The following is a 23,850-nucleotide window of genomic DNA, read 5'->3' as shown; positions in this document are numbered from 1 at the left end:
TTCAGGACTTTATATTTTATATTTTTCTGATTCTGACATATATGGGTTTTATTTTATCTTGTAATTATTCTGTTGCCATTCAACCTGCTGATATTTGAGCTGCTGTGTCATGTGAATTTCCCAGTGTGGGATCAATAATCTTATTTTAATAATTCTGTAATATTTGATCTCGTACAGTAGAAACACACGTTCCTTTATGTTATAGATTTGTTCTCACTAAAAAGACAAATCTTCGTCATTAATTGGAATACAAATAATACACATTTGCATTTGCTGGAAGAAATAATTCATAAAATAAATAAATAGTAATAAAACAAAGTGAACAAATAGATAAACAGATTGCAGGTAATCGAACAATGACCAGATTGTCATTTTCACATCGCAGCGTGAGGACGTCACATGTCACGTAACGCAGGCCGCAGCCATTTCCAGTTTCACTTCGAGGGAAGCGCTTTCCTCCTGCGGCATGCTCGGTATGTGCCACACTGCAGTCACAGACTCATTCATGAATTACATATAAATTATGCTTTATATTATACTACAGATGGAAGCTCTAATAAACAGAGAATGTTCGTTTTTTAACACGTAATTCACATCGCATAAAGAGCTGCAGACTGCAGTAAGATTAAACTGATAAAGACAATTTCTTGTCTAAAATCTCCAAAATACGAAATGGATTTAATTTTTGAAAACAAGTCAAAAATAACTCCAATCAAACATTTGACCAACAACACGGATTTAATTAAAGATAATTACATTTGTGTTCAGGTTCGTTTAAAAATCACAAAAACGTGGAGGTGACTGCATCAAAAACATGAGATGAAATCTGCAATAAAAAGTGCAAAGTAACAAAACTGAACAAATAAACTCATGTATGAAATCATAATTATGTTATTCTTATTAAAATAAAGTCATATGGCATTTAATTTAAGTCTACAATGTTCTATTTGGCCTTTAAAAATCGCAAAAATATTCCTGAAATAATCCCATAATTCCCTAATATCGAATATTATCTTATACATTCTAATATTATTATTAGCGAGTTGTGTTTGTCATTATGTTGTTTGCATTTTCTACTGTTTTACAACACATGAGAGTTTTTAACGCGCGTGATATTTTCGCTTTGCTGTGATATTTGTTTATGTGTTTATCGTGGGAGATTTTTTTAATTGAGGCGCTAATTCGAATCCGAAATATGTGTGAGACATTATACATGTATGTTGGTCTGTGTCGTGGTTAATTGTGACCTTTGAACCGTGTGAAAGCTGCAGTGATTCCCAGGTGATGGGAAAGTGAAAAAGGTGCGCCCTGCAGTATAAATGAGGTTCTGCAGCTCTGCTCCATCACAACAACTGGTTGACAGGAGAAATCACTATTTGCTCCATACAAAGAAAACTTGTAGCTTCCAAAGCAAAATGCTCAGCAGGATCTTGTTGGTGTTGCTGTCTCTCAGTCTGTACAGTGCAGGCTCCTCACTGAGCTGCAGATGGGTGGATCATAAATTCAGACAGCACAGTGAAGAATCTTTGGCTCTACTGGACACCATGGTAAGTGCACTTCTTCTGTTGCTGCTGCTGCTGCTGCTGTTTAAAGTCAGTCAGTGACGTCACTGTCTCTTTACTTCATGATGTGTGTGTGTGTGTGATGCAGGCTAATAACTCCACTAACAGCACTGAGACTGCTGAAGTGGACGACACTGTGTCCTTCCTGAATCATCTGTACGGCCAGGCGTCCAAAGCATCAGTAAGTCACACTCAGCTTTGCTAATGAACATGAAAGAGACACACAACTGTTATAAAGTGACATAAATCTGTCCCTGTTGTAATTCATGATGAATGTTCTTCCTCCAGGCTGAGGACAAAGTTGCTTTCACAGTTCAGATTCTGGAGGAGATGGTGGCCCTGCTTGAGGGGGGTTACAGCTCTGCATCATGGGAGGAGAACACAGAGGAGAACTTTCTCAGTGTTGTAAGCAGGCAGGCTGTCGGCCTTCGCTCCTGTGTGAGTCTCACTGTGGATTAACCTCAGATTTATAAACCTAAAGACATGAATCACTGATGTCTGTTTGACTAAATGTTGTTAAGTACATGTGCAGAGTTGACACATCCACTGTGACTGTGTAGTGAAGATGGTTTTAATCATTGTTTTACTCTAACTTCATTTAGACTGTGCACCACAAGGAGAGCAAGAAGCTGCACATGTACTTCAAGAGACTCTCAAGCCATGTTCTGGAGCACATGGTAAGTCTACTTATCAATGTATCAATCAATCAATCAATCAATCAATAGTATTTATCATGTCTGAATGCTGATGATATTCTTCTGTGTGCAGGGCCACAGTGCTGAAGCCTGGGAGCTGATCAGGAGGGAAATGAAAAGCCATCTGAAGAGAGTCGACCAGCTGATTTCATCTAACTAACATCTGTCTGTCACATTTATTTATTTATCTATTTATTATCTATTTATTAATGTATTTATTGATCCTATATTGATCGACATATTTATTTCTTAAATTTGCACTGAGAAAAAATTTAGATTTTGTTTTTTTTCTACTGTAGTCAATAAAAATAATATTTCTTCCAGCAAATAGACATGTGTTTATTGTTTTTACTCTGTTGGAAAAACATAGTGCGACATTTTGTGACTCCAAAATAGAAATTTATACACCAGGGGTCTCAGGGTGGGATGAATGATGGAGGCTGTGTGGTAAATCAGTGGCAGACCACTTTCATATTTTTGGGGATGCCAACTGGGTTATCCATATTGGCAAGAGATTGCCGAAGAATTAAGGACCATCATTGGAAGAGAAGTTGAATGTTCTTTTGTCATATTGTACTTGGGCAAACACTGCACAGTCTCATGAAAACCTTTACAAAGTACTTTCGGCCAATAATGACACCTTTGGAGCACACCTTAATAATAATAATAATAATAATAATAATAATACATTCTATTTGCATGGCGCGTTTCAAAACACTCAAATACACTTTACAAAAACAGAAAAAAACAAGATAAAAACAACATAAGAGCAGCAAAACACAGTTAAGAGAAGGAATTGGGACTGAATGCAACCCTGAACAGGTGGGTTTTGACCAAAGATTTGAAGGAGTTTAAATCTGTACAGTTATGGATGTGTTGGGGGACAGAATTCCAGAGGGAGGGGGCAGCAATGGAGAAGGCTTTGTCCCCCCAGGTTTTGTGCTTGGTCCTGTGTGGGAGAGAGAGGAGATTTGCATCGGAGGAGCGGAGACTGCAGGAGGGGGTGTGATGGTGCAACAGGTCAGGAGGTAAGATGGGGCCTGGTTATGGAGGGCTTTGAAGGTGAGGAGAAGGACTTTGAACTGAATGCGTTGAGGAATTGGGAGCCAGTGGAGGTTCTGGAGGACGGGCCTGAAATGGTCGCGGGAGCGGGACTGGATGATGAGACGGGCAGCAGAATTCTGGATGTATTGTAGTTTGTTGAGGACTTTAGAAGATGAACCATACAGACTACTGCTATTGCAGTAGTCGAGTCTGGATGTTATGAATGTGTGAATCAGAGTTTCTGCAGTGGAGAAGGTGAGTGAGGGGCGGAGCCAAGCTATGTTTTTTAGATGGAAGAAAGCGGTTTTGGTGATATGATTAACGTGCGGTTTAAATGAAAGGTTGCTGTTGAAAGTGACTCCGAGGTTGCATAGATGTGGAGATAGAGAAAGTGTATAATTTGCAACATTAAGGCTGAAATTATGGATGGTTTTAGTAAGGGAACTGGGGCCGATTAGGATCATGTCTGATTTGTCACAGCTGAGTTGTAGAAAGTTAGTTTGCATCCAGGATTTTATTTCAGTGAGGCGATTTTCAAGTGTGGAGCAGACTGTTGTAGTGATGGATTTGGTGGTGATGTAGATCTGGACGTCGTCGGCATAGCAGTGGAAATGGAGGCCATATCAGCGGATGATGTTACCAAGCGGGAGGATATAGAGGATGAAAAGGAGAGGACCAAGCACAGAACCCTGGGGGACGCCTTGGGACAGAGGAGCGGTAGAGGAGGTGCAGTTATTGATATGGATGAATTGTTGTCGGTTGGAGAGATATGATCTGAACCAGGAGATAGCCGTGCCAGTGATGCTGTAACAGGTTTTAAGACGGGAGAGGAGGGTGGAGTGGTTAATCGTGTCAGAGCACTAACAAACCAATGACATCATTGGCCTTGTTAAGACCTCCTCGGAGGTTAAATACCTGGGTTTTTCCACACCAGGTTGTCAGACTAGTTCCAGCCTAGTCAGACAAGCATGAACTGATGAAGCCTCTTGGATAAGAGGTGAAACGTCTTCTAAGACAAAACTAAGTGCAGTTGCGTTCGATTCAATTGCCTTGAGATATATATACTGAGCTGTTTGCTCATGTATTTATTGATCGGTTGATATTCTGCACAACCAGTATCTTTATAAATTAATACATAGTTGATCAACTTCTTATTTTCTACTTATTTATTTATATATTAATTTATGTAATTTTTACCTTAAAAAAAAAACAAAAAAAAAAATACTTTCACAAGCAAAAGGAAATATGTTTGTTTTTATTCCTGATACATAAAAAAGACACACATATTTAATATAATCAAACAGGATCAAACACTGCGTCTGATGCACACATTAAGATAAAACAGACATCAAACTCAGAGAAGTCATTATGAAATCATACACAACACTTTTTATATTAAAAAATTCTCTTGAAGCACCAAAAATGTCAGCTGAAATCTCAGCTGTTGAGTCTGAACTGTAGAACGGTTCCTTTACACTTCAGTGGACTTCAAATCACATCTGATTAATTCACTCCAGTGTTACTAAATAGCATAAAATCAACAGCCGCGTATCAACCCTGTCGCCAGAAGAAATGTTGGCATGAACCATCTCTGCAACCAAGGACACGTTACTTTTTAAGCCTATGTTACATATGTTAAAACTGTATGTTTCAACCATGTGGTTAATGTGTTGCTAGGTTTAAGCACAAAATCCACTTGGTACGGGTAAGGAGAGGACAATGTTTAGGCTCAAGATACTTGGTGTTGTGACAGTTGGATGTATCACTAGGTGTCGTTAAAAATACCTAGTTCTGGTGCACAAACATAGCTCGAAATGTCCGGATATATCGTTAAAAATACCTGGCATTGTTACTAAAAAAACAAAAATCTTATTAAAAATTTGCGGTTTTTGTGAACAACCACAGCTGAAAATGTCAAGATGTGATGTTGAAATTATTCAATTTTGGTACAACAAACACAGCTGGAAATGTCCCGACGTACCGTTTTGTTGGTGGAACAAACGCAGCTGAAAATGTCCCAACGTGTCGTCAAAAATACCTGGTTACGGTGAGACAAACATGACTGGAAATGCCTCGACGCATTGTTAAAAATACCTGGTTTTGTGCAACAACCATGGCTGAAAATGTTCCAACTTGTCAAAAAAACCTGGTGTTGGTGCATCAAACATGGCTGAAAGTGTCCCAGTGCACCAATAAAAATAGCCACATTTGGTGCAACAAACACTGCTGGAAATGTCCCAACGTCTTGTTAAAAAGACCCAGTTTTGGTGCAACAAACATGGCTGGAAATGTCCCGACTTCAAATTAAAAATACCTGGCAATGGTGCAACAAACATGGCTGGAAATGTCACAACGTCTTGGTAAAAATACCCCGATTTGGCGAAACAACCACAGCTGAAAATGTCAAGATGTGATGTACAAATTACTCAATGTTGGGGCAACAAACGCAGCTGAAATGTCCCAGCGTGTCTTAAAAAATACCTGGTTATAGGGCAACAAACATAAATGGAAATGCCTCCATTGCCATTCCATGCCTCGATGTGAAAATATCATGGGTGAAAATGTTCCAACATGTTAAAAAAAAGCCGGCGTCGATGCATCAAACACAGCTGGAAATGTCCCGACGTCTTGTCAAAAAGACCTGGTTTTGGTGCAACAAACATGGCTGGAAATGTCACAACGTCTTAGTAAAACATGTTAAAAAAAACATGTTAAAAAAAAAGCCGGTGTTGGTGCATCAAACACAGCTGAAAATGTCCCGATGTCTTGTTAAAAAGACCTAGTTTTAGTGCAACAAACATGGCTAGAAATGTCCTGACTTCAAATTAAAAAGACCTGGTTTTGGTGCAACAAACATGGCTGGAAATGTCCTGACTTCAAATTAAAAATACTTGGCAATGATGCAACAAACATGGCTGGAAATGTCACAACATCTTGGTAAAACATGTTAAAAAAACATGTTTAAAAAAAAAAGCCGGTGTTGGTGCATCAAACGCAGCTGAAAATGTCCCGATGTCTTGTTAAAAAGACCCGGTTTTAGTACAACAAACATGGCTAGAAATGTCCTGACTTCAAATTAAAAAGACCCGGTTTTGGTGCAACAAACATGGCTGGAAATGTCCTGACTTCAAATTAAAAAGACCCGGTTTTGGTGCAACAAACATGGCTGGAAATGTCACAACGTCTTAGTAAAACATGTTAGAAAAACATGTTTTAAAAAAAGCCGGTGTCGGTGCATCAAACACGGCTGAAAATGTCCCGACGCACCAATAAAAATATCAACTTTTGGTGCAACAAACATGGCTAGAAATGTTCTGCCTTCCGTTAAAAATACTTTGTTTTCTTTACATCAAACATCTCATTAAAATGACCTGTTTTTGGTGCATCAAACATGCATGAAAATGTCCCAATGCATGAATAAAAATACCCCATTTTGGTGCAACAAACATCTGGAAACGACAAAGACGGCTGGTCATGTCAAGATGCAATGATAAAATTACTCAATTTTGTTGCAAACAACACAGCTAGAAATGTCCCAATGTGTTGTAAAAAAATTAGTTTTGTTGTTGGTCTCGAACAGCCTTCTCACTGAGGTGTCTCATGGAGGCCTCATGCCATCCGCCATCCCCTCCTCCTCCAGATGAGACACTTATCTCATATAGACGCAATCTGGACCACATCACTTAAGAGATATTAATCTAATGTGTATGAAATGTGGCAGTGTAACATATACATGGTTTTCAGAGATGCACAATGTCAACATTTTATTCTGGAGAACGGGCTGCGTATGTAGCAAGCATTTTATAAGTAACATGTTGCACGTTTATAAACAAACACTGTACTAGAGGAAAATGACAGATCTCCACATCTGAGCAGGGCCCACTGAGGACTCCTAACAACACATGATATGTACTTTTAAAACCAGGACCTTGTACGTTATTGTGTGGCTGTCTTACTCCCACGGGGCCTCAGCTACTTCAGCCTCGGCGTACACAGAGAGTTCCTCATACAGACCTCCTCCACATGTCTCAATCGCCAAACCCTGAAAGATGGAAATAAGTTTTTTTGCATAGTCAGTGATTCAGGCAGAAGACAAAGATATGCAGCTGCTAAATGTCACAGCAGAGCAACTGACATTTAAATATCTTTCATATAATTTGTAATGACACTCCTTACTCTTATATCACTTGAAAAATGCAGTTTTAAAATGGCCTACAAAGAAACTGTGCTCACAATTAACTAATTATCATACCTAAGTACAATAAACCCATTTTATTTGGCTCCAACTTTCCAGTAATGTAGCATTTTGTCATTTAAAAAAACACATCAGATATTTTCTTTCTTTATTCTAGATACTTTGAATTATATTTTTTTACAGTACAGGTAATGCATTTAGGCTATGCCCTTTCTCTTGTTTTGTTTTTCTTCCTTGTACGGTAATGTAAAGCACTCTGAGCAACAATTTTTATATGAAAGATGCTACATAAAAATTCTTCTTCTATGGTTTTTACAGATTTAAAGCAATTAAAATCTATGTCCAACCTACAAATGCTGTTTTCCAAAGTTATGGTGACATTATTCTTAGTGTATAGTGGTTGCATGATGTTTTAAACTGTATATTTTTAATAACATCTTAGATCTACATGTAAAAGCCCAACTAGGGACAAGAGATGAAAATTAGCATCAGCTCTAAACTCTGCTCTGAAATGTGTTAAACTGCATCGTCCCTTTCATATAAAAAAAAAAATAGGCTAAAAAATAAATTCAATTTAAAAAAAGCAAACAAAAGTTCAGCAAACTTGTGGTTCCTCCAAGGAGCATATAAGCTGTGTTCATATTCATAAATGAAAAAAAAACAAAACAAAAAAAACTGAGAGCTGCACTGACAGGACAAGATAAAATTGTGGTTATGAGCTTAGCGATGCGAGGCGACTGTGTGTCTCCTGGTGTTTGTTGCATGTGTAAAAACACAGCTGTGTCTTCACAAATACAACGACCACTTATAACAAAAAGGACCTCATCTTTTACAGCGGTGGAATGTGATGAAGCACTAAGTATTTACTCAAGTTCTGTACTGGAGTACAAATTTAAGGCACTTTTTTTTTTTTTTTTGTTATTTATGACTTTATACTTCTACTCCACATTTGTCTCACAGCTTTAATCACTCAGACAGTTAAAGTTAATGCTTTTTAAGACCCGTTCAAGATGCCTTTTAACTAAATTTAGGACATATTTTTGGATAAATCAGGTTTTACTTCATTAAGCATCGCAGGTTACCATTACAGGCAAGTAGCATATATGTGATCTTATACAGAGTTAAGTTTTATGTGGGAATATGGTGATTAGAGTGAGTTAAGTTAATCTACATTTTGCCAACAGGTAAGTGCAAGTATGAGGCAACATGGCAGGATTATAGTTTTTTTTGTTTTGTTTTTTAAAGATTTGTAACATTACAAATGTGGACTTTATCATATAAAGGCTTTACTCATTTTCACAGAAATAAATTTAAAATTGGATAAATGACATTAGATTAAATAGCTGTAGCAGACCTCACAAATTCAAACTGAAGACAATTCAATGACTTTTAAGGCCTTATTGTTGTAACATTTACTACACTTTAAGACTTTTTAAGGACCCGGAGACACCCCTAGATTACAAATGTCCATCCCCTTCCTGTCCAGTGAAAACCATGTATCTCCAGATGTGTTAATTGTGAACGTCTGTGATAAAATGAAGGACAAAGTGCTCCTTCATGTGTTAAGAAAATTCTCCTACTTCTTAAGCTAAGTAAACTTCTTAAAAACACTATTGGATCAGCTGGAAAATGCAGCATGGCCTGGCTCCCAAATGCATTGCTGAGCTCCTCTGCCCTCTCAGATACTCAGACCAGTTGCTCCTGGAAATCCCGCGGTCGAGACTAAGCGTGAAGGGCGATTGTGCATTTGCAGAAGTCTCACGAAAGCTTTGGAACAGCTAAGAGCTCCTCTTCTGCAGACACGTTTAAATCTAGGCTGAAGATCCAGATGTTTGATAAAAAGTTGACTTTTTAGATATATGTGGTTCTCAAACAGAACAGACAGCGCAGTGATCTTATAGAATCTGATGCATTGCTGTAGATTAAACTACCCAACAGCACATAAAGGAGTTCAAATGAGCTCAACCTTAAACATCTACATCTAATAGTACAACATACACATTAATGCAATAGTGGTATTAATCCAGAAGCATCATATATAATAATAATAATAATAATAATAATAATAATAGTACTTTTACTTAAGTGAAGTTTTGAATGCAGTACTTTCACTTGTAACGTGTCCACAGTGTGGTATTAGCACTTTTACTTAAGTAAAGGATCTGAATATTACTTCTGCCACTATCTGTCTTTGATTAATATTACTGTAAGAAAAAAGAAGACACTTTAACAAACCTCGTAGATGTGATCAGTTTCAGGCTCCTCATATATGCTGTCTCTCTTTTCCCACTGTTCATAAAAAGGAGAAAAGTTAAAGCAGTTACAGAGTTAGTACCAACTACTGATGAACACACTGTATACTGTACAATACACTAAAAGCGAACAATGATAAACTGACTGGCTGACTTGAAGTGTGATGTTCATGTTCAAGAGGACAAGACCTATTGATAACAATGGCTACACTATTTTAATTTTAATTATTTTAATAACACCTGTTACACTGGCATACCCTTGCATCATATACCCACATGATGATAACTGTAAAAAGAAAATGATGCACCTCTTTAAAATTAGAGAAAGGACAAGAAAGTGCATCGAAGTAGGCTACAGTAGCAACTGTGGTGACATTTAAGCAAACTGTTGAAGAGCTGTTGGTAGAAGCTGCATTGGAACGCTTCCTTCACAGGGTCTAGTCAAAAAAAAAGGGCTTTCAGAAGTTCATACATGGAACTAATTCGGGTAAGTGTTATCTTTCAGCTTGAGCAGCTCTGTTAGCTTATCAAGACTGATGCAAATTAAAGGCAGCTTTATAAATTGTGCGGTGGGGTTTCTGTGAAGTGCTGTGAAGTTTAGTTGAACACACATGAAACACACATTAAACACACATTAAACATGGCTTAATAGAGACAATTTCAAAGACAAGTACACAAATCAGCTTCACTATAACTCCCAGCACTCACAGACAAACACTTGTCTTTATCTGGACACATTTTCCCCACAAATACAACATGCTAACATTATTAGCACAAGCCTATGGCATTTTACATTGTATACATTAGCTTAGCAGCTAATGGATATTTTATCGGAAGATTGGTGGTTTGATCCCCAGCTCCTCAGGCCCACGTTTTGTTTTTGTTTTTTTTAAAGATTTTTTTGGGACAATTTGCCTTTAATGGACAGGTAAGCATGAAGGGCAGAGAGAGGGGGGGGGGGGGGGGGGGGGATGACATGCACAAAAGGGCCACAGGCTGGATTTGAACCCAGGCCGCTGCGGCAACAGCCTTGTACATGGGGTGTCTGCTCTACCCACTAAACCACCGACACCACCTCAGGCCCACATTTTGAAGTATTCTGGGGCAAGATACTGAGCCCCAAATTGCTCCTGATTGTGTGTGAGCATGTAAACGGTTACTGAGTAGCGTGTGGCACCTTGTATGGTAGCCTCGGCCACCAGTGTGTGAATGTGCATGTGAATGGGTGAATGTGACATGTAGTGTACACAGAGTTTTGAGTGGTTGGCAGACTAGAAAAGCACTATACAGTACAAGTGCAGTCCATTTACCATTAAGTTATAAAAAAGTCTTATGCTGTGTCTTAAACTGTGTACTTCTGTACTTACACTTAATATTTTGAGTGCATAAGTGCGTTCACACTGAAGTATGGAAAAATGCAGTGCACTATGAGTACCCGGATGATGCACTCAAAACGGTCAAGAAGTTGAGTGTGGAACTATGGACACTTGTTGCCCTCAAGATGTTGTCGGGTATAAGCCAGCAGTATGTTTATTGGGTTAATTTAGCAGTCTGTAATGATTTGGTACCACGAACAATAACGCAAATGCTAATGCTTGTTTGCTAACTAGCTAATTTGCGGTAATCATTTCTGGTGAGTGCACAACTGCCGTGTTTGGTTTGAGACAACACTACCCTGTCGAGAGTCGCACACTACGCCAATGAGTACATAGTGCACATAGCACACTACATGGAAGTGTACTAATGGAAGTATGTGATTTGAGACACACCTATAGTGTATGCCATTTTCCTGTACGGCCCTAAATCACACGCTTGCTCTCTAACATGGCACTCAGTCATCAAAACTTTGAAAACCCCTGATCAAAGATATTTGTTTAAAGATGTTAGAAAATGGTTGGAATTCCCCCCAGACCCCCCTGGAGGACTGGGTCACAAAAGGTGTCGATTTTAAAGATGACATGTCCTGATATTTATTGATAACATTGTTGTTTTGTGCAGTAGGACACACAAACGAAAAACAACTTTAAATATCCTACAGTTGTTGAAAAAATTTGTTGATCCGCAGAAAACGGACTGACAACAATTTGGATATCTGATTTAGGGCTGCAACTAATGGTTATTTTAATTATATATTCATCTGCCAGTTGTTCACGATTAATTGACTATTTGTTGTGTCTATAAACTGTGAAAAATTGTGAAAAATGCTCCTCACAGTTTTCCAGAAATTGCTTCGTTACTGTTTTCTCAAACCAGAGGACTTGTTGCTTTTCTTCATTTTATGAAATTGTAAATTGAATGTTTTGGACTGTTGGTGAAACAAAACAAGCAATGTTAAGACGTCACTTTGGCCTTTAGGAACTTGTTTATGATTAAAAGCTAATCTTTATCAACAAATGTACAGTCAGGTCCATAATTATTTGGACAATGATACAGTTGTCATCATTTTGGCTCTGTACACCACCACAGTGGGTTTTAAATGAAACAATGAATACCTGCTTAAAATGCAGACTCTCAGCTTTCATTTAAGGCTTTTTTCAAAAATGTAGTATGAACCGTGTAGGAATTACAACCATTTCTTCACACAGTCCCCCAACTTTAAGGGCTCATAAGTATTTGGACAAACTAACATAATCATCAATTAAACAGTCAGTTTTAATACTTGGTTGCAAATCCTTTACAGTCAATGACTGCCTGAAGTGTTGGACACATAGGCATCACCAGATGCTGGGTTTCTTCCCTGGTGATGCTCTGCCAGCCCTTTACTGCAGCCGTCTGCACTTCCTGCTTGTGTTTTGGGTGTTTTGCCCTCAGTTTTGGCTTCAGCAAGAGAAACGCATGCTCAGTTGGATTCAGGTCAGATGATACGACTTGGCCATTGCAGAACATTCCACTTCTTTGCCTTAAAAATGTCTTTGGTTGCTTTTGCAGTCTGCTTCAGGTCATTGTCCATCTGCACTGTGAAGCATTGTCCAATGAGTTTTGAAGCATTTGGTTGAATCTGAGCAGATAATGGTGCCCCAAACACTTCAGCTTTCATCCTGCTGCTCTTGTCAGCAGTCACATCATCAATAAATACAAGAGAACCAGCTCCACTGGCAGCCATACATGGCCATGACATAACAACATACCTCCACCATGCTTCACTGATGAGGTGGTGTGCTTTGGATCATGAGCAGTTCCTTCCCTTCTTCCTTCTCTTGTCTTCCCATCATTCTGGTAGTTGATTTTTGTTTTATCTGTCCATAGTATGCTGTTCCACAACTGTACAGGCTTTTTAGATGGTTTTTGACAAACTCTAATCTGGCCTTCCATTTTTAAGGCAAACCAGTGGTTTGCATCTTGTGATAAACCCTCTGTATTTATTCTAGTGAAGTATTGTCTTTCTTACAAGAGCAGCAGGATGAAAGCTGAAGTGTTTGGGGCACCATTATCTGCTCAGATTCAACCAAATGCTTCAAAACTCATTGGACGATGCTTCACAGTGCAGATGGACATTGACCTGAAGCATACTGCAAAAGCAACCAAAGACATTTTAAGGCAAAGAAGTGGAATGTTCTGCAATGGCCAAGTCATATCATCTGACCTGAATCCAACTGAGCATGCGTTTCTCTTGCTGAAGCCAAAACTGAGGGCAAAACACCCAAAACACAAGCAGGAAGTGCAGACGGCTGCAGTAAAGGGCTGGCAGAGCATCACCAGGGAAGAAACCCAGCATCTGATGATGCCTATGTGTCCAACACTTCAGGCAGTCATTGACTGTAAAGGATTTGCAACCAAGTATTAAAACTGACTGTTTAATTGATGATTATGTTAGTTTGTCCAAATACTTATGAGCCCTTAAAGTTGGGGGACTGTGTGAAGAAATGGTTGTCATTCCTACACGGTTCATACTACATTTTTGAAAAAAGCCTTAAATGAAAGCTGAGAGTCTGCACTTTAAGCAGGTATTCATTGTTTCATTTAAAACCCATTGTGGTGGTGTACAGAGCCAAAATGATGACAACTGTATCATTGTCCAAATAATTATGGACCTGACTGTATGAACATAATCATTAGTTGGATTAGCTGCAGGTAGGCATTTGTTTTGGCTGTGACCTGGAAACATGTTTAAAGTGTTGGATATCTGTTTTGTTCTAAAGAGCTTAAGTTCCATAAAAAGTATGTCTCATCTATTCCATCTAATTCAGCTAAACTCAGCAGTGCACTCTGGTGATCACAGATTTATTTTGGTGGCCTTGTTCCTCACCAAACGTCGTTTGCGTAGCAGTAGAGCAGCAACACACACAGCCAACACCAGGCCCTGGAGAATGATGAGCCCATCCTTCATCCTGGTCCTGTGGAGAGCCTCTTTCTCATTAAAGGGTCCTGTGAGAGAAAAGGTGTGAGCTGGTACAGACCTCTGTAAATCATCTTTGCATAATGTGTCTGTGTGTCTGCACGAGATATTTGTTGTCCCAGCCACTTACTGACAACTTGAACCGCAGTCCCAGGTCCCCAGTCATTGTTCATCTTGCAGAAGTACACTCCGCTGTCCTTTATTTTCACCTTATGGATTTGGAGGGTGGCAATTTCCTTCAGAGTGGTGTTACTATAGTGAGCCTTATTGTTTTCTGTCATTAACACTTTTCTGTCTTCTTCACGCGCGTCATACTTATCAGCCTTGTACCACTCTACGCTGACTAGCTGATCAGTCCCAAAGGTGGGCATACAGTAAATGCCCAAGTCGCGTCCGACTGGCACACCATAGAACCGGGGCTTCTGGATGATCAGTTGAGCAGAGTCTGAGGCCACTGAGCAGACAAAAGAAGGTTGAGGGACATTGTGACACAGTTACAGCAGCAGTTTCTTTAAATCTCTTGAGACAAACATGTATGCAGATAATGTGGCTGTATTTCATCCCTGCAGCTGTTGGTAAGTACACTGCCTCCGACATGATCCTGGCTTTGACTTCACATTTAATACCAAGAAGACAAATGTCGTAATGTGAAGAGGATAGAAAACTCTTTCAAGAGTTCTGCTTTGGCAGAGATAAAGTCTCTATTATCGTGGTCATAATCTTACTAATGATGATGGATGAATTAAACAGAATATTAACATAAGAACTGGCAATTGACACTGAAAGTAGGAAGCATGCAGAGACTTATAATTGTTTACAATGACGAGGATGTTAATTGCAGTCATTAAGGTTGCACCTAGGGCTGCCAGCAACTAACAATTATTTTCATAATCAATTAATCTGCCAATTATTTTCTCAATTAACTGATCATATAACAGAGTGAAACAAATTCCCCAGGGCCCATGGTGACATCTTCAAATGGTATCTGACCAACAATCCAAAGCTATTCACTGTATTATCATGTATGACAATGAAAAGCAATCAAAATCAATTACTCGAGGATCAACATAGTTTAATTTTCTGTTGATGAACTTGTCTATTGATTAATTATTGCAGCTCTAGTTGCAACTGATTAGTGAGTTGTTAATTTATTCAAATGCTTTAACAAGTTCCCAGAGCCCACTTTTATTATTTTGTGCAACAAAAAATGAGAAACTCAAAAATATAAACTTTACAAAGACATAAAAGAGAGAAGCAGCAAATTCTTTTTCTATCTGAGAACCTGCGATTAGAGAATGTTCAGACCTAAATGAATGCTTTTTCTGTAAAATACATGATTCAGCTAATCATGTCAGCTCTAAACACCAAACAATTATCTCAGGTTAAGGCAACACGGAGTTATCATGGACCAGCAATTCAGGCCCATGAGCCAAATCTTGACTGTGTCAGGGTGCTGGGAGGCCTACAGACCATTTTCTAACTCATGATGAAAACAAATTAACACACACTGGGATTTTGTTCCTGTAATTTTAATGTAAATAAGGTGCCAGAGTGCATAAGGCTGGCTCCGGAAGTGAGTCAGTCCCCATAGACCCCAATGTTAAAATGCCCAACTTTACAGTGGAAATAAATTGTTTACAGTCTGATACAAAAAACAGTTTTGGTCTCTATAGCTAATCTATAATATATGACAACTGTACAACTCATCTTTTTACATTTTTTTTTATGGTTTGATGTTAATGCTGAAGATAACTTCCTTGAAATCCCCAGGGCCAAGACCTGAACCTTGGGTGTCAGGGCGTTTTCAGTCACTGTTCCCTGTTTTAATTTCCCCAGTTGACTCTATTCAAAGTCTCTTTTTATTTTATTGTGTCTGTTAACTCTAATATCCTCCTCCTTGTCCTACACCTACATTTATACAAAACAGTCCTTTTTACTGCCTGACATGATGGCAATAAACATCCTTAAATGATGAGTTGATGAACTTAGGGCTGCAACTAATGATTATTCTGATTTTGAGTAATCTGATTGTTTTTTCGATGAATAGATTCATTATTTTATCAAATTAAAATTCCAAATATTCAGCTTACAATCATATAAAAACAGAGAGCAGCCAGTCTTTACATTTGAGAAGCTGGAAATAAGCAGATTTTTGCTTGATAAATGACCTCATTGGTTACTGAAATCGTTTTATGATTCATATTCTATCAATTGACTGATCCAGTGGTTCCCTACTGGTCCAGCCACGGTGTTTGACATATTCAGCATCATACGTTTGGCCATGTTGTCACGCTAGTTTGCTGTCTCTGTCAAGTAGCTGTCCGTTCTCTCACTCTCTCTACAGCAGGAAACGGCATTTCAAAATAAAAACTCTGTTCCAGAAATTCGCCGTTCTTCAAAATAAAGTTTGTTTTTTACAAACTTGACATGTTTGCAAGTCACTTGCGATCCAGTCGCAGCACAGGCCAGGTGTATGCAGGGGTGTTTCTAGGAACTAAGGACATTCAGGGCTTTTCCAGCCAAGACTTCTGTCAGAGGCTCCAAGGTATTCTCCCATTACACTCACTTAAATATTTAAATATATATACAAGCTTTTTTTTATCGTGGACTGAATAAGATAATGGATGTAGCTACCATGACGTCACCCACTGGTTTGTCGGCTCCCATTTTAAAGCCTCAAGTCTGGCATTTCAGCTGTCACCATCTTGCTTTTTTGGAGCCAGAAGCGACCAAATTTGAACAAGAGCGTGGAGCTGTGAAGGAGCGAAGGGGTGGATCTGGCTTAGAAACTGAGGACACTTTTGGCAGGCAGCCTGTCACTCGAAGCAGCCCCGCCCTTTATCATTCATAAATGCAATAATACTAGTAATAACCAGACATGGGGGAAAGTCACACATGTGCAAGTCACAAGCAAGTCTTTACCTTCAAGTCTCCAGCAAGTCCCAAGTTAGTTGTGGTGAGAATCAAACAAGTCAAGTCAAGTCCCTGCTATAAGTCAAGCAAGTTAAGTCGAGTCATTGCTCAGGTCAAGCAAGTCACAAGTCAAGTCATATGTCACATACAGAAAACATCTCCTCACGATCCGCTAGCTACATGTCCTCTGAATATGCTGTGGAAAAAGTCCGGTCTCTGTAGGCAGCCCAGGCTCCGCAAATGGCAACAACATTTGGGTTCAGGCTGCACCAACCAGCCAGCGCGAGACCAGCGAAAGCAAGCACACACACATGAACGCGGTGCCCATGTCTCACGGTCTCACGGTCTCGCGCAAGCGCGCACATGTGAATGTGGTGCACAGAGAGGCAGTCAGAGCGTCAGGCTACAATGAGGCTAAAAACAGAGTTCAAATGACATTTTTCCAAACAACTTTTTATGTCGGGGCTTCAGGACACTTGGATCACTACGGACGAGCAGTATGGAGATATTTTGTGGTTTCAATTATGTGTTTTTGGACGTTTGAATCTGGCGCGCCGTAAGCCTCCATTAGGTGGAGTTGTGTTGCTACCTCCTCTCCCCTTGGATCTCCACAAGTGTTGTGAGGACTCTAAAACTTCACCTGAGCCTCCCTCAGCATATGGGTGAGTAGATAATGGCTGAATTTTCATGTTGGGTGCACTATCCCTTGAACAGGTGTGCAAACCCAGGGTAACTAGCAGGTATCGCTCATTCATGACAGAGTCACGGAGGACGAGGGGAGGAGGGGGGAGGGTCGAGATAGCTCCGTTGTGTTTGATAACATTGTTGAACGTAAACAGAAGTGACGTCCAACGGTGCTTAGCGTGCCTTTAATATTGAATTAAAGCCAAGTCCTTTCGAGTCATCTGTCTCAAGTCAAAGTCAAGTCTCAAGTAATGAATACAAAGTCAAAGTCAAGTCGAGTCTTTTATTAACGTTAGTCAAGCAAGTCTCAAGTCATCATATTTGCGACTCGAGTCAAGTCATGTGACTCGAGTCCCCCATCTCTGGTAATAACAAAGTCAAAGATGCTTTACATAGAACAGGGTAAAAAACAGTATTCACAAGGTATGTATTCTAACTCTTTAATGCATTGGTTAATCCAACCTAAAGCTGCATCACTGTACACATTAAAGTTGTGGTGATTTTGTTGTTTAAGTCTATTTAAGTCTGTATGTGATGGTTTGTTTTTAATTTTTACTCCATTATCTTTCTCGTATATGCAGTATATTAAAGTAATAAGTCTTTGTCTCAGAGGACAACTTCCTCTTTCCCGCCAGATGGCCAGGAAGTAATGGTACTGTGGAGTCAAAAATAACATGCAAAACACTTGTATGCATTGTATCCATGGTTAAACAGTCATAAAAAGTACCATTAAATAACTACGAAAAGCATTACCAAACAATTAGGCTAATTTAAGTGCTGCACTAACATTCAGCGTTTCACAAATGTTAATATAAACACCAAGACTGTTGTTGTTTTTTGCATCATTCTCATTTTTCAGTCACTTATCAAATTGATCATATTGCATTAAGAGTTTATATTTACCTGAGATACTGATCAAAGCAAGTCCACAGCATCCAGCCAGTAACCAGCGCATGATGACATGCAGAAGAAGAAAAAGCTATTTCAAATGCTGCCGTCCAAACGTTCGTCTACGTCTCTCTGCAGGCATGAAGGTGTTGTGAACCAGAGAAGAAGTGTCTGCACCAGTGACTGTGCTGTCTGTCACCACACAGGCAAATAAGGGGAAGAGCACTGTAACGTTGAAACCAAAATAACTTTGAACAGCCCACACTTTTACCATTAAAATCCTGTTTCATTCACGTTGTATGCCATTTTTAGGGACAAATTATGCAGTGTTGTTCACCTGAACATTTGCGGGGTGAAAGATACATCTGGAGGCTTTTGAGATGATTTGCGGGAAAACAACAAACACTCATGTGATACCAAATTGTTAACAGAACTAGGGCTTGGTTTTGTTTGACATTTTTCGATACTCATACCAAAACAATAGCTCAGTTTCAGTATCAATACTTTTTTTTGTGGTGCCTTTCTTTTCATTTAGAAAAGCAGAAAATGTTCTCAAATGTTAAATGTTGTAATACAAGCTGTCTGACAAGACTTTAAAATAAAATGGATATTTAAGTTTCTAACATGACATAGTGTTTGAGCTGACTTTGTCATCAGGAGCTGAAGAGGATGGTGGATGGTGTGTCACCCGAGGCAAAATGCCTACCAAGCTGCAGCCCACTATTTGAGACAAACAAGCAACGAAACCGGTCATGATTTGACTAGCCATTGTTGTGTTTCCAGCAGGTTTTTAGGCCCAAAAAGTGAGACATCGCTGCTTTTTGTTTCCTAACCATAAACATGGGTGGATTATGAGACAATGGACCCCTGGGCACAGATGTGTGAAGGGTCTACCACCTCTCCTACACAGGAGAAAGACACCCAGACTTTGTGGTGGTTTTGCATCTCTTTTCACTCACTGGGCATCATTGTCTCTTTTTGTGGTCATCTTGTAGTCGTATTTTTGTCTCTTTGTGGCTGTTTTGCCCAGTTTTGTAGTTTTTGTGTCTCTTGGCAGTTCCTTTTAATCCCTTCGTGACATTTAATGTCTCTTTTTTGTCATTTTGAGTCTCTTCCTGGTCAGTATGTGTTAATTTGACATTTAACTTTTTGCAAGTGAAGGCCAGAGGGGACCCTCCTGACACTTGGATCCCTGGGCCTGTGCCGATAGGCCCTTTCAGTAATCCAACTGAGTAATCGAAATGTGAAGTTTCAACGTATTCCCTACATAATACAAGCAAATATAACATATCTGTAGTTTGCAGACACATACAATGCTACAATGCTCATACAATTTTTTCTGGCAATTGAGATGCAGCATAAATTGAACAGACTATATCTTGAGGTGTTGAACAGAACAATGTGAAAAGGAAAAATAATGCCAAAGACAACACCTTCTATTCTTGGATCAATTAATGGATGCACAAGGATGCAATTTTAATTAGTATGGTAGTCACAGAGCACACACAAAAGCAAGGACAGTTCGTTTACTGGTCCATCTACGTCCCAACCCTCACCTATGGTCATGAGCTCTGGGTAGTGACCGAAAGAATGAGATCGCGGATACAAGCGGTGGAAATGAGTTTCCTCTGTGGGGTGTCTGGGCTCAGCCTTAGAGATAGGGTGAGGAGCTCGGACATCCGGAGGGAGCTCGGAGTAGAGCTGCTGCTACTTCGCGTCGAAAAGGGGTCAGTTGAGGTGACTCGGGCATCTGATCAGGATCCTCCTGGGCGCCTCCCACTGGAGGTGTTCCGGGTACGTCCCACTGGTAGGAGGCCCCGGGGCAGACCCAGAACACGCTGGAGGGATTGCATATCTTGTCTGGTCTGGGAATGCCTCGGCGTCCCCCAGGAGGAGCTGGAAAGTGTTGCTGGGGAGAGGGATGTCTGAGGTGCTTTGCTTGGCCTGCTGCCTCCACGACCCGGCCCCGGATAAGTGGATGAAAAATGGATGGATGGATGGATGGATGGATACTTCAGAGTGAATTTTCTTGTCTTGATAACTTTATCATTTTGTTTGTGAACATGTGTTGAGCCATGCTAGCAGCCAGCAGCTTGAGAGTGTCTGTGTGTCATCCGACCGGTCTGTCAATCCAACACTTTGGCGTGTAGGATGTAGGGGCATCTCTTGGCAGAAATGGTGTATAAAATTCTGAACTATGCTTTCAATAGCATATAATTACCTTTAGATAATAATCCTTGTGTTTTCTTACCTTAGAATGAGCTGTTTATATCTATGTACGTAGCCGGTCCCCTTCCAAGAAGTCTGCCATGTTGTTCTACAGTAGGCCAGAACGGACAAATCAAACACTGGCTCAGGGCCATTCGCACTTTCGTGTTGACCACCATAGTTCTTCTACATGCTTAGCACCAAGACAAGTTTGAGTTCTACAACCTCACCACTCGATGCCACTAAATCCTACAGGACCTACTGGTCCTTTAAATATCTCAACAACTATTGGATGATTGCAGTGAATTTTGTTTAGACGTTCATGGTCCCCAGATAATTTTTCCTATTTTTTGCTAATTCTATAAAATATCCAACACATTCTCACTTTGACCTTGTCAAATATCACCGTTTGGTGTTATCGAGATATGTCGTGTAAGGTACCCTGCGTGCGTTGACATTCTGGGATGCCGTGTCAAGTTCTTCCTGTTACATGCATTGTCTGTTTTCAAATTACACTTTGGTTTTCACAGAGAATGTAGTTTGTATAGTCTCTTTCAAAATAAACGCACTACGTTGGTACAGCACCGCAAATTTACATTTTTTCCTTCAACAACAAACACACGTGGTTGGGTTTAGGAAAAAAGAACAGGGTGATATTCGATGGTTGTTTGACCCATACTCTGACTTTCGCCCCCTTAACTTACATTGTTGTCTCGTCACGTTTTCCCCTGACGCGTACCATGCTGAAGTGACAGGACTGCTTTTTCCGTCAGTGTCTGACACCAGAAGTCACTGACCAAGCGCTGGTTTTCGACGACTTCGAAGTAGGACCTGGTTGAAATATCTCAACATGTACTGAAGAGTCTGGCAAAAAATTAGTACAGATGTTTATGGTTCCTAGCAGATGTATGAGGAAATGTTAGCATGCTAACACGCTAAACTAAAGTAGTGACTATGATAAACATTATACCTGCAAAGCATCAGCCCCGCAGAGCTGCTACAGCATAGCTAAAAATTTAAGATGGAAGCGAGACAGAAAAATTCCTGAATGTAGTGTGTGTGTGAACAGTGAAAATCACAAGTGGTGCCTGAAAGGTTATTGGGCACTTTGTGTGAAAGAGACTTTAATCATGTGCAGTCAAGAGTGACGTTTCAAGGTCAGCCAAACTGGTCACATTCCCCCAAATTCCCAAAGCAAACATGCATCTTACAGCACCCACTCAGTTTTTATCTTCTGTATGGAGGTTAGTCAGTTAACACAGCGTTCGAGCAGCTGCCTCAACAACATGTAACCTTGACAGGAAATACTGAACCTCCCTTAGTTTTAATGAGAGGTGACTCAGAAAACCAGTCAAGCTTAGGGCCTGTCATTTTTTCATTTTCAGTCACTGTTTTTTATAAGCCATGGTAGCTGCCCCAAAATGTTTAACGAATGTAAATGTCAGAGGTGGAAACTACTGACTTTTAGAACTGCAACTACAAGTCCACTGATCAATCAGACAAATGACAGAAATTAATTGGCAGCCATTTTGGTATTTCAAGAAAAAAAGCCAAACATTTTAAGGCTCCAACATTTTGCAGATGATGTTACACTATTACTATAATATTATTTTATTTTTTCCATCTAATCTGACATTACGTTTGTTTATAAGGACAGAAGCATGGAAATACAATGTCTTGTCACCTTTAAGAGGGGTGCTTCGGAATCGACAACATTCAAAACAAAATAATTATTAGTTGCAGCCTTAAGTGTTTGCCGGACATTCAGGCATCCTGACGAAAATAAAGCAGCACAACTCGTCCAGACAGCCAAAACTGAAAGCACCAACAAACACTCACAGAGCAACGGAGCTCACATCCCTCTTAAGTAACTTCAGCACTGGGCAAAGTACTGAGCGTAGCGTGCAACCACAAAGAATATGCAAATAAATCCAACACCCTACCTCCTTAGTTCTTGTAACAGGCAGTTTTTTGTCTGATGACACTCAAGCACAAAAAACAGCGACCAAGCAAGCAAGCGAGCCAAATGAGCAGTTCTGTTTAAAGAGAAACTACGTCCATTTTCAAAATTCATATATGTTATTCCTATGGTCCAAGACAGCCCAGAAATGTAAGCAAACATGAAAAAATCTCTCTGAAATCCAGAGAACCAAAAGCCAAACTTGTGATGTCACCACGTATAAAGTCTGAAGCTGCTCCATAGATAAATAATAGCTTCTTTGCAAATGACATCATGCATCAGTGTACTGCCCAGATGGAGGGCAGGAAACTGGAGGCAAGGCACACATGCCCATGATTTGCACCGTTTATGGCTGTTCCAATAGCTCAACCTGAACGGCTAAAGACTCTTAAACCCATGGCAGTTAAGCAGGCAGATGGTGATGTGAGTTGGATTGCAGAGGAGGATCTAAGAGTAGCGTGTGGGTAAGGTGGGGTGTGTAGATATGAAGGAGTTTTAGGGCTTGTTTGGTGAGAGGCAGAATCTTGAAATCAATGCGATATTTAAGAGGAAGCCAGTCAAGCTGCTGGTGAACAGGAGTGATATGATCTTCTTTTTAAACATGAGTTGGATGTGATTACAATGTGCTGTGACAACTTCTGTGTTAATTGCCACCTGCCAGATTTTCAACAGCGTTTAGTTAGATTTCAGGGAACGGTTGACCTAGTAGGTGGCAAAAAGTTAGCTAAGGTTGGCTAGTAAAGTTAGCCTGACAGAGGGACATTAAAGTACAGAGTTGAAATACAAAAGACATTTACTCTGACAAAAACAAGATGGCAGTCATGCACTCTTGTACGCTTTTATCAGCTTGCCGTGTAACATTCGTAATGTCAGGAGGTCTAATGATTAAGGAGAAACCAGGACCCTGTGGCTGGACCAGTTGGGAACCACTGTTCTAGATGACACTGAGACCACCCAAGGGAATGTACATTCTCCGTTTAAGGACTGAGACCACTACAATAGAATAAAGCTTATTTGGGTATAAAATAGACAACAAACATTCTGTGGGTTCACAAAATCTGTCGCTCTATTCATTGTCTATGAAGCAGCTCCAGACTTTATACTTGATGACAC

At 39.9% G+C, this 23,850-nt stretch overlaps 2 protein-coding genes across 2 annotated transcripts; one reads left to right on the top strand and one right to left on the bottom strand.

Annotated features, from left to right (window-relative positions):
- The first annotated feature begins 1,345 nt into the window (after positions 1-1,345).
- On the top strand, positions 1,346-2,417 carry LOC125880952 (interferon a3-like). Its single transcript, XM_049563803.1, has 5 exons — positions 1,346-1,547; positions 1,651-1,743; positions 1,851-2,000; positions 2,165-2,239; positions 2,331-2,417. The coding sequence occupies exons 1-5, from the start codon at positions 1,416-1,418 to the stop codon at positions 2,415-2,417; spliced, it is 537 nt and encodes a 178-aa protein (XP_049419760.1). The 5' UTR covers positions 1,346-1,415.
- A 2,124-nt stretch (positions 2,418-4,541) lies between these two features.
- Positions 4,542-18,735, bottom strand: cd79b (CD79b molecule, immunoglobulin-associated beta). The gene is made up of 5 exons (XM_049564214.1): positions 18,585-18,735; positions 14,215-14,538; positions 13,995-14,113; positions 9,732-9,785; positions 4,542-7,343 (listed from the first exon to the last, which is right to left on the bottom strand). The coding sequence occupies exons 1-5, from the start codon at positions 18,634-18,636 to the stop codon at positions 7,254-7,256; spliced, it is 639 nt and encodes a 212-aa protein (XP_049420171.1). The 5' UTR covers positions 18,637-18,735; the 3' UTR covers positions 4,542-7,253.
- Between the last annotated feature and the right edge of the window lie 5,115 nt (positions 18,736-23,850).

The sequence above is a fragment of the Epinephelus fuscoguttatus genome, linkage group LG20, assembly GCF_011397635.1.
Source record: "Epinephelus fuscoguttatus linkage group LG20, E.fuscoguttatus.final_Chr_v1".
NCBI lineage: Eukaryota > Metazoa > Chordata > Actinopteri > Perciformes > Serranidae > Epinephelus > Epinephelus fuscoguttatus.
The sequence above is the reverse complement of the archived record's forward strand: the minus strand, read 5'-3'. Positions and strand labels throughout refer to the sequence as shown.

Coding starts and splice junctions, on each gene's coding strand:
- cd79b (XM_049564214.1), bottom strand. CDS start 18,636: ATGCGCTGGTTACTGGCTGGATGCTGTGGACTTGCTTTGATCAGTATC. Junction 14,539..18,584: donor TGCTTTGATCAGTATCTCAG/GTAAATATAAAC, acceptor TTGTCTGCTCAG/TGGCCTCAGACTCTGCTCAA. Junction 7,344..9,731: donor AAACTGATCACATCTACGAG/GTTTGTTAAAGT, acceptor TCCATCTTTCAG/GGTTTGGCGATTGAGACATG.
- LOC125880952 (XM_049563803.1), top strand. CDS start 1,416: ATGCTCAGCAGGATCTTGTTGGTGTTGCTGTCTCTCAGTCTGTACAGT. Junction 1,548..1,650: donor TGGCTCTACTGGACACCATG/GTAAGTGCACTT, acceptor TGTGTGATGCAG/GCTAATAACTCCACTAACAG. Junction 2,001..2,164: donor CTGTCGGCCTTCGCTCCTGT/GTGAGTCTCACT, acceptor AACTTCATTTAG/ACTGTGCACCACAAGGAGAG.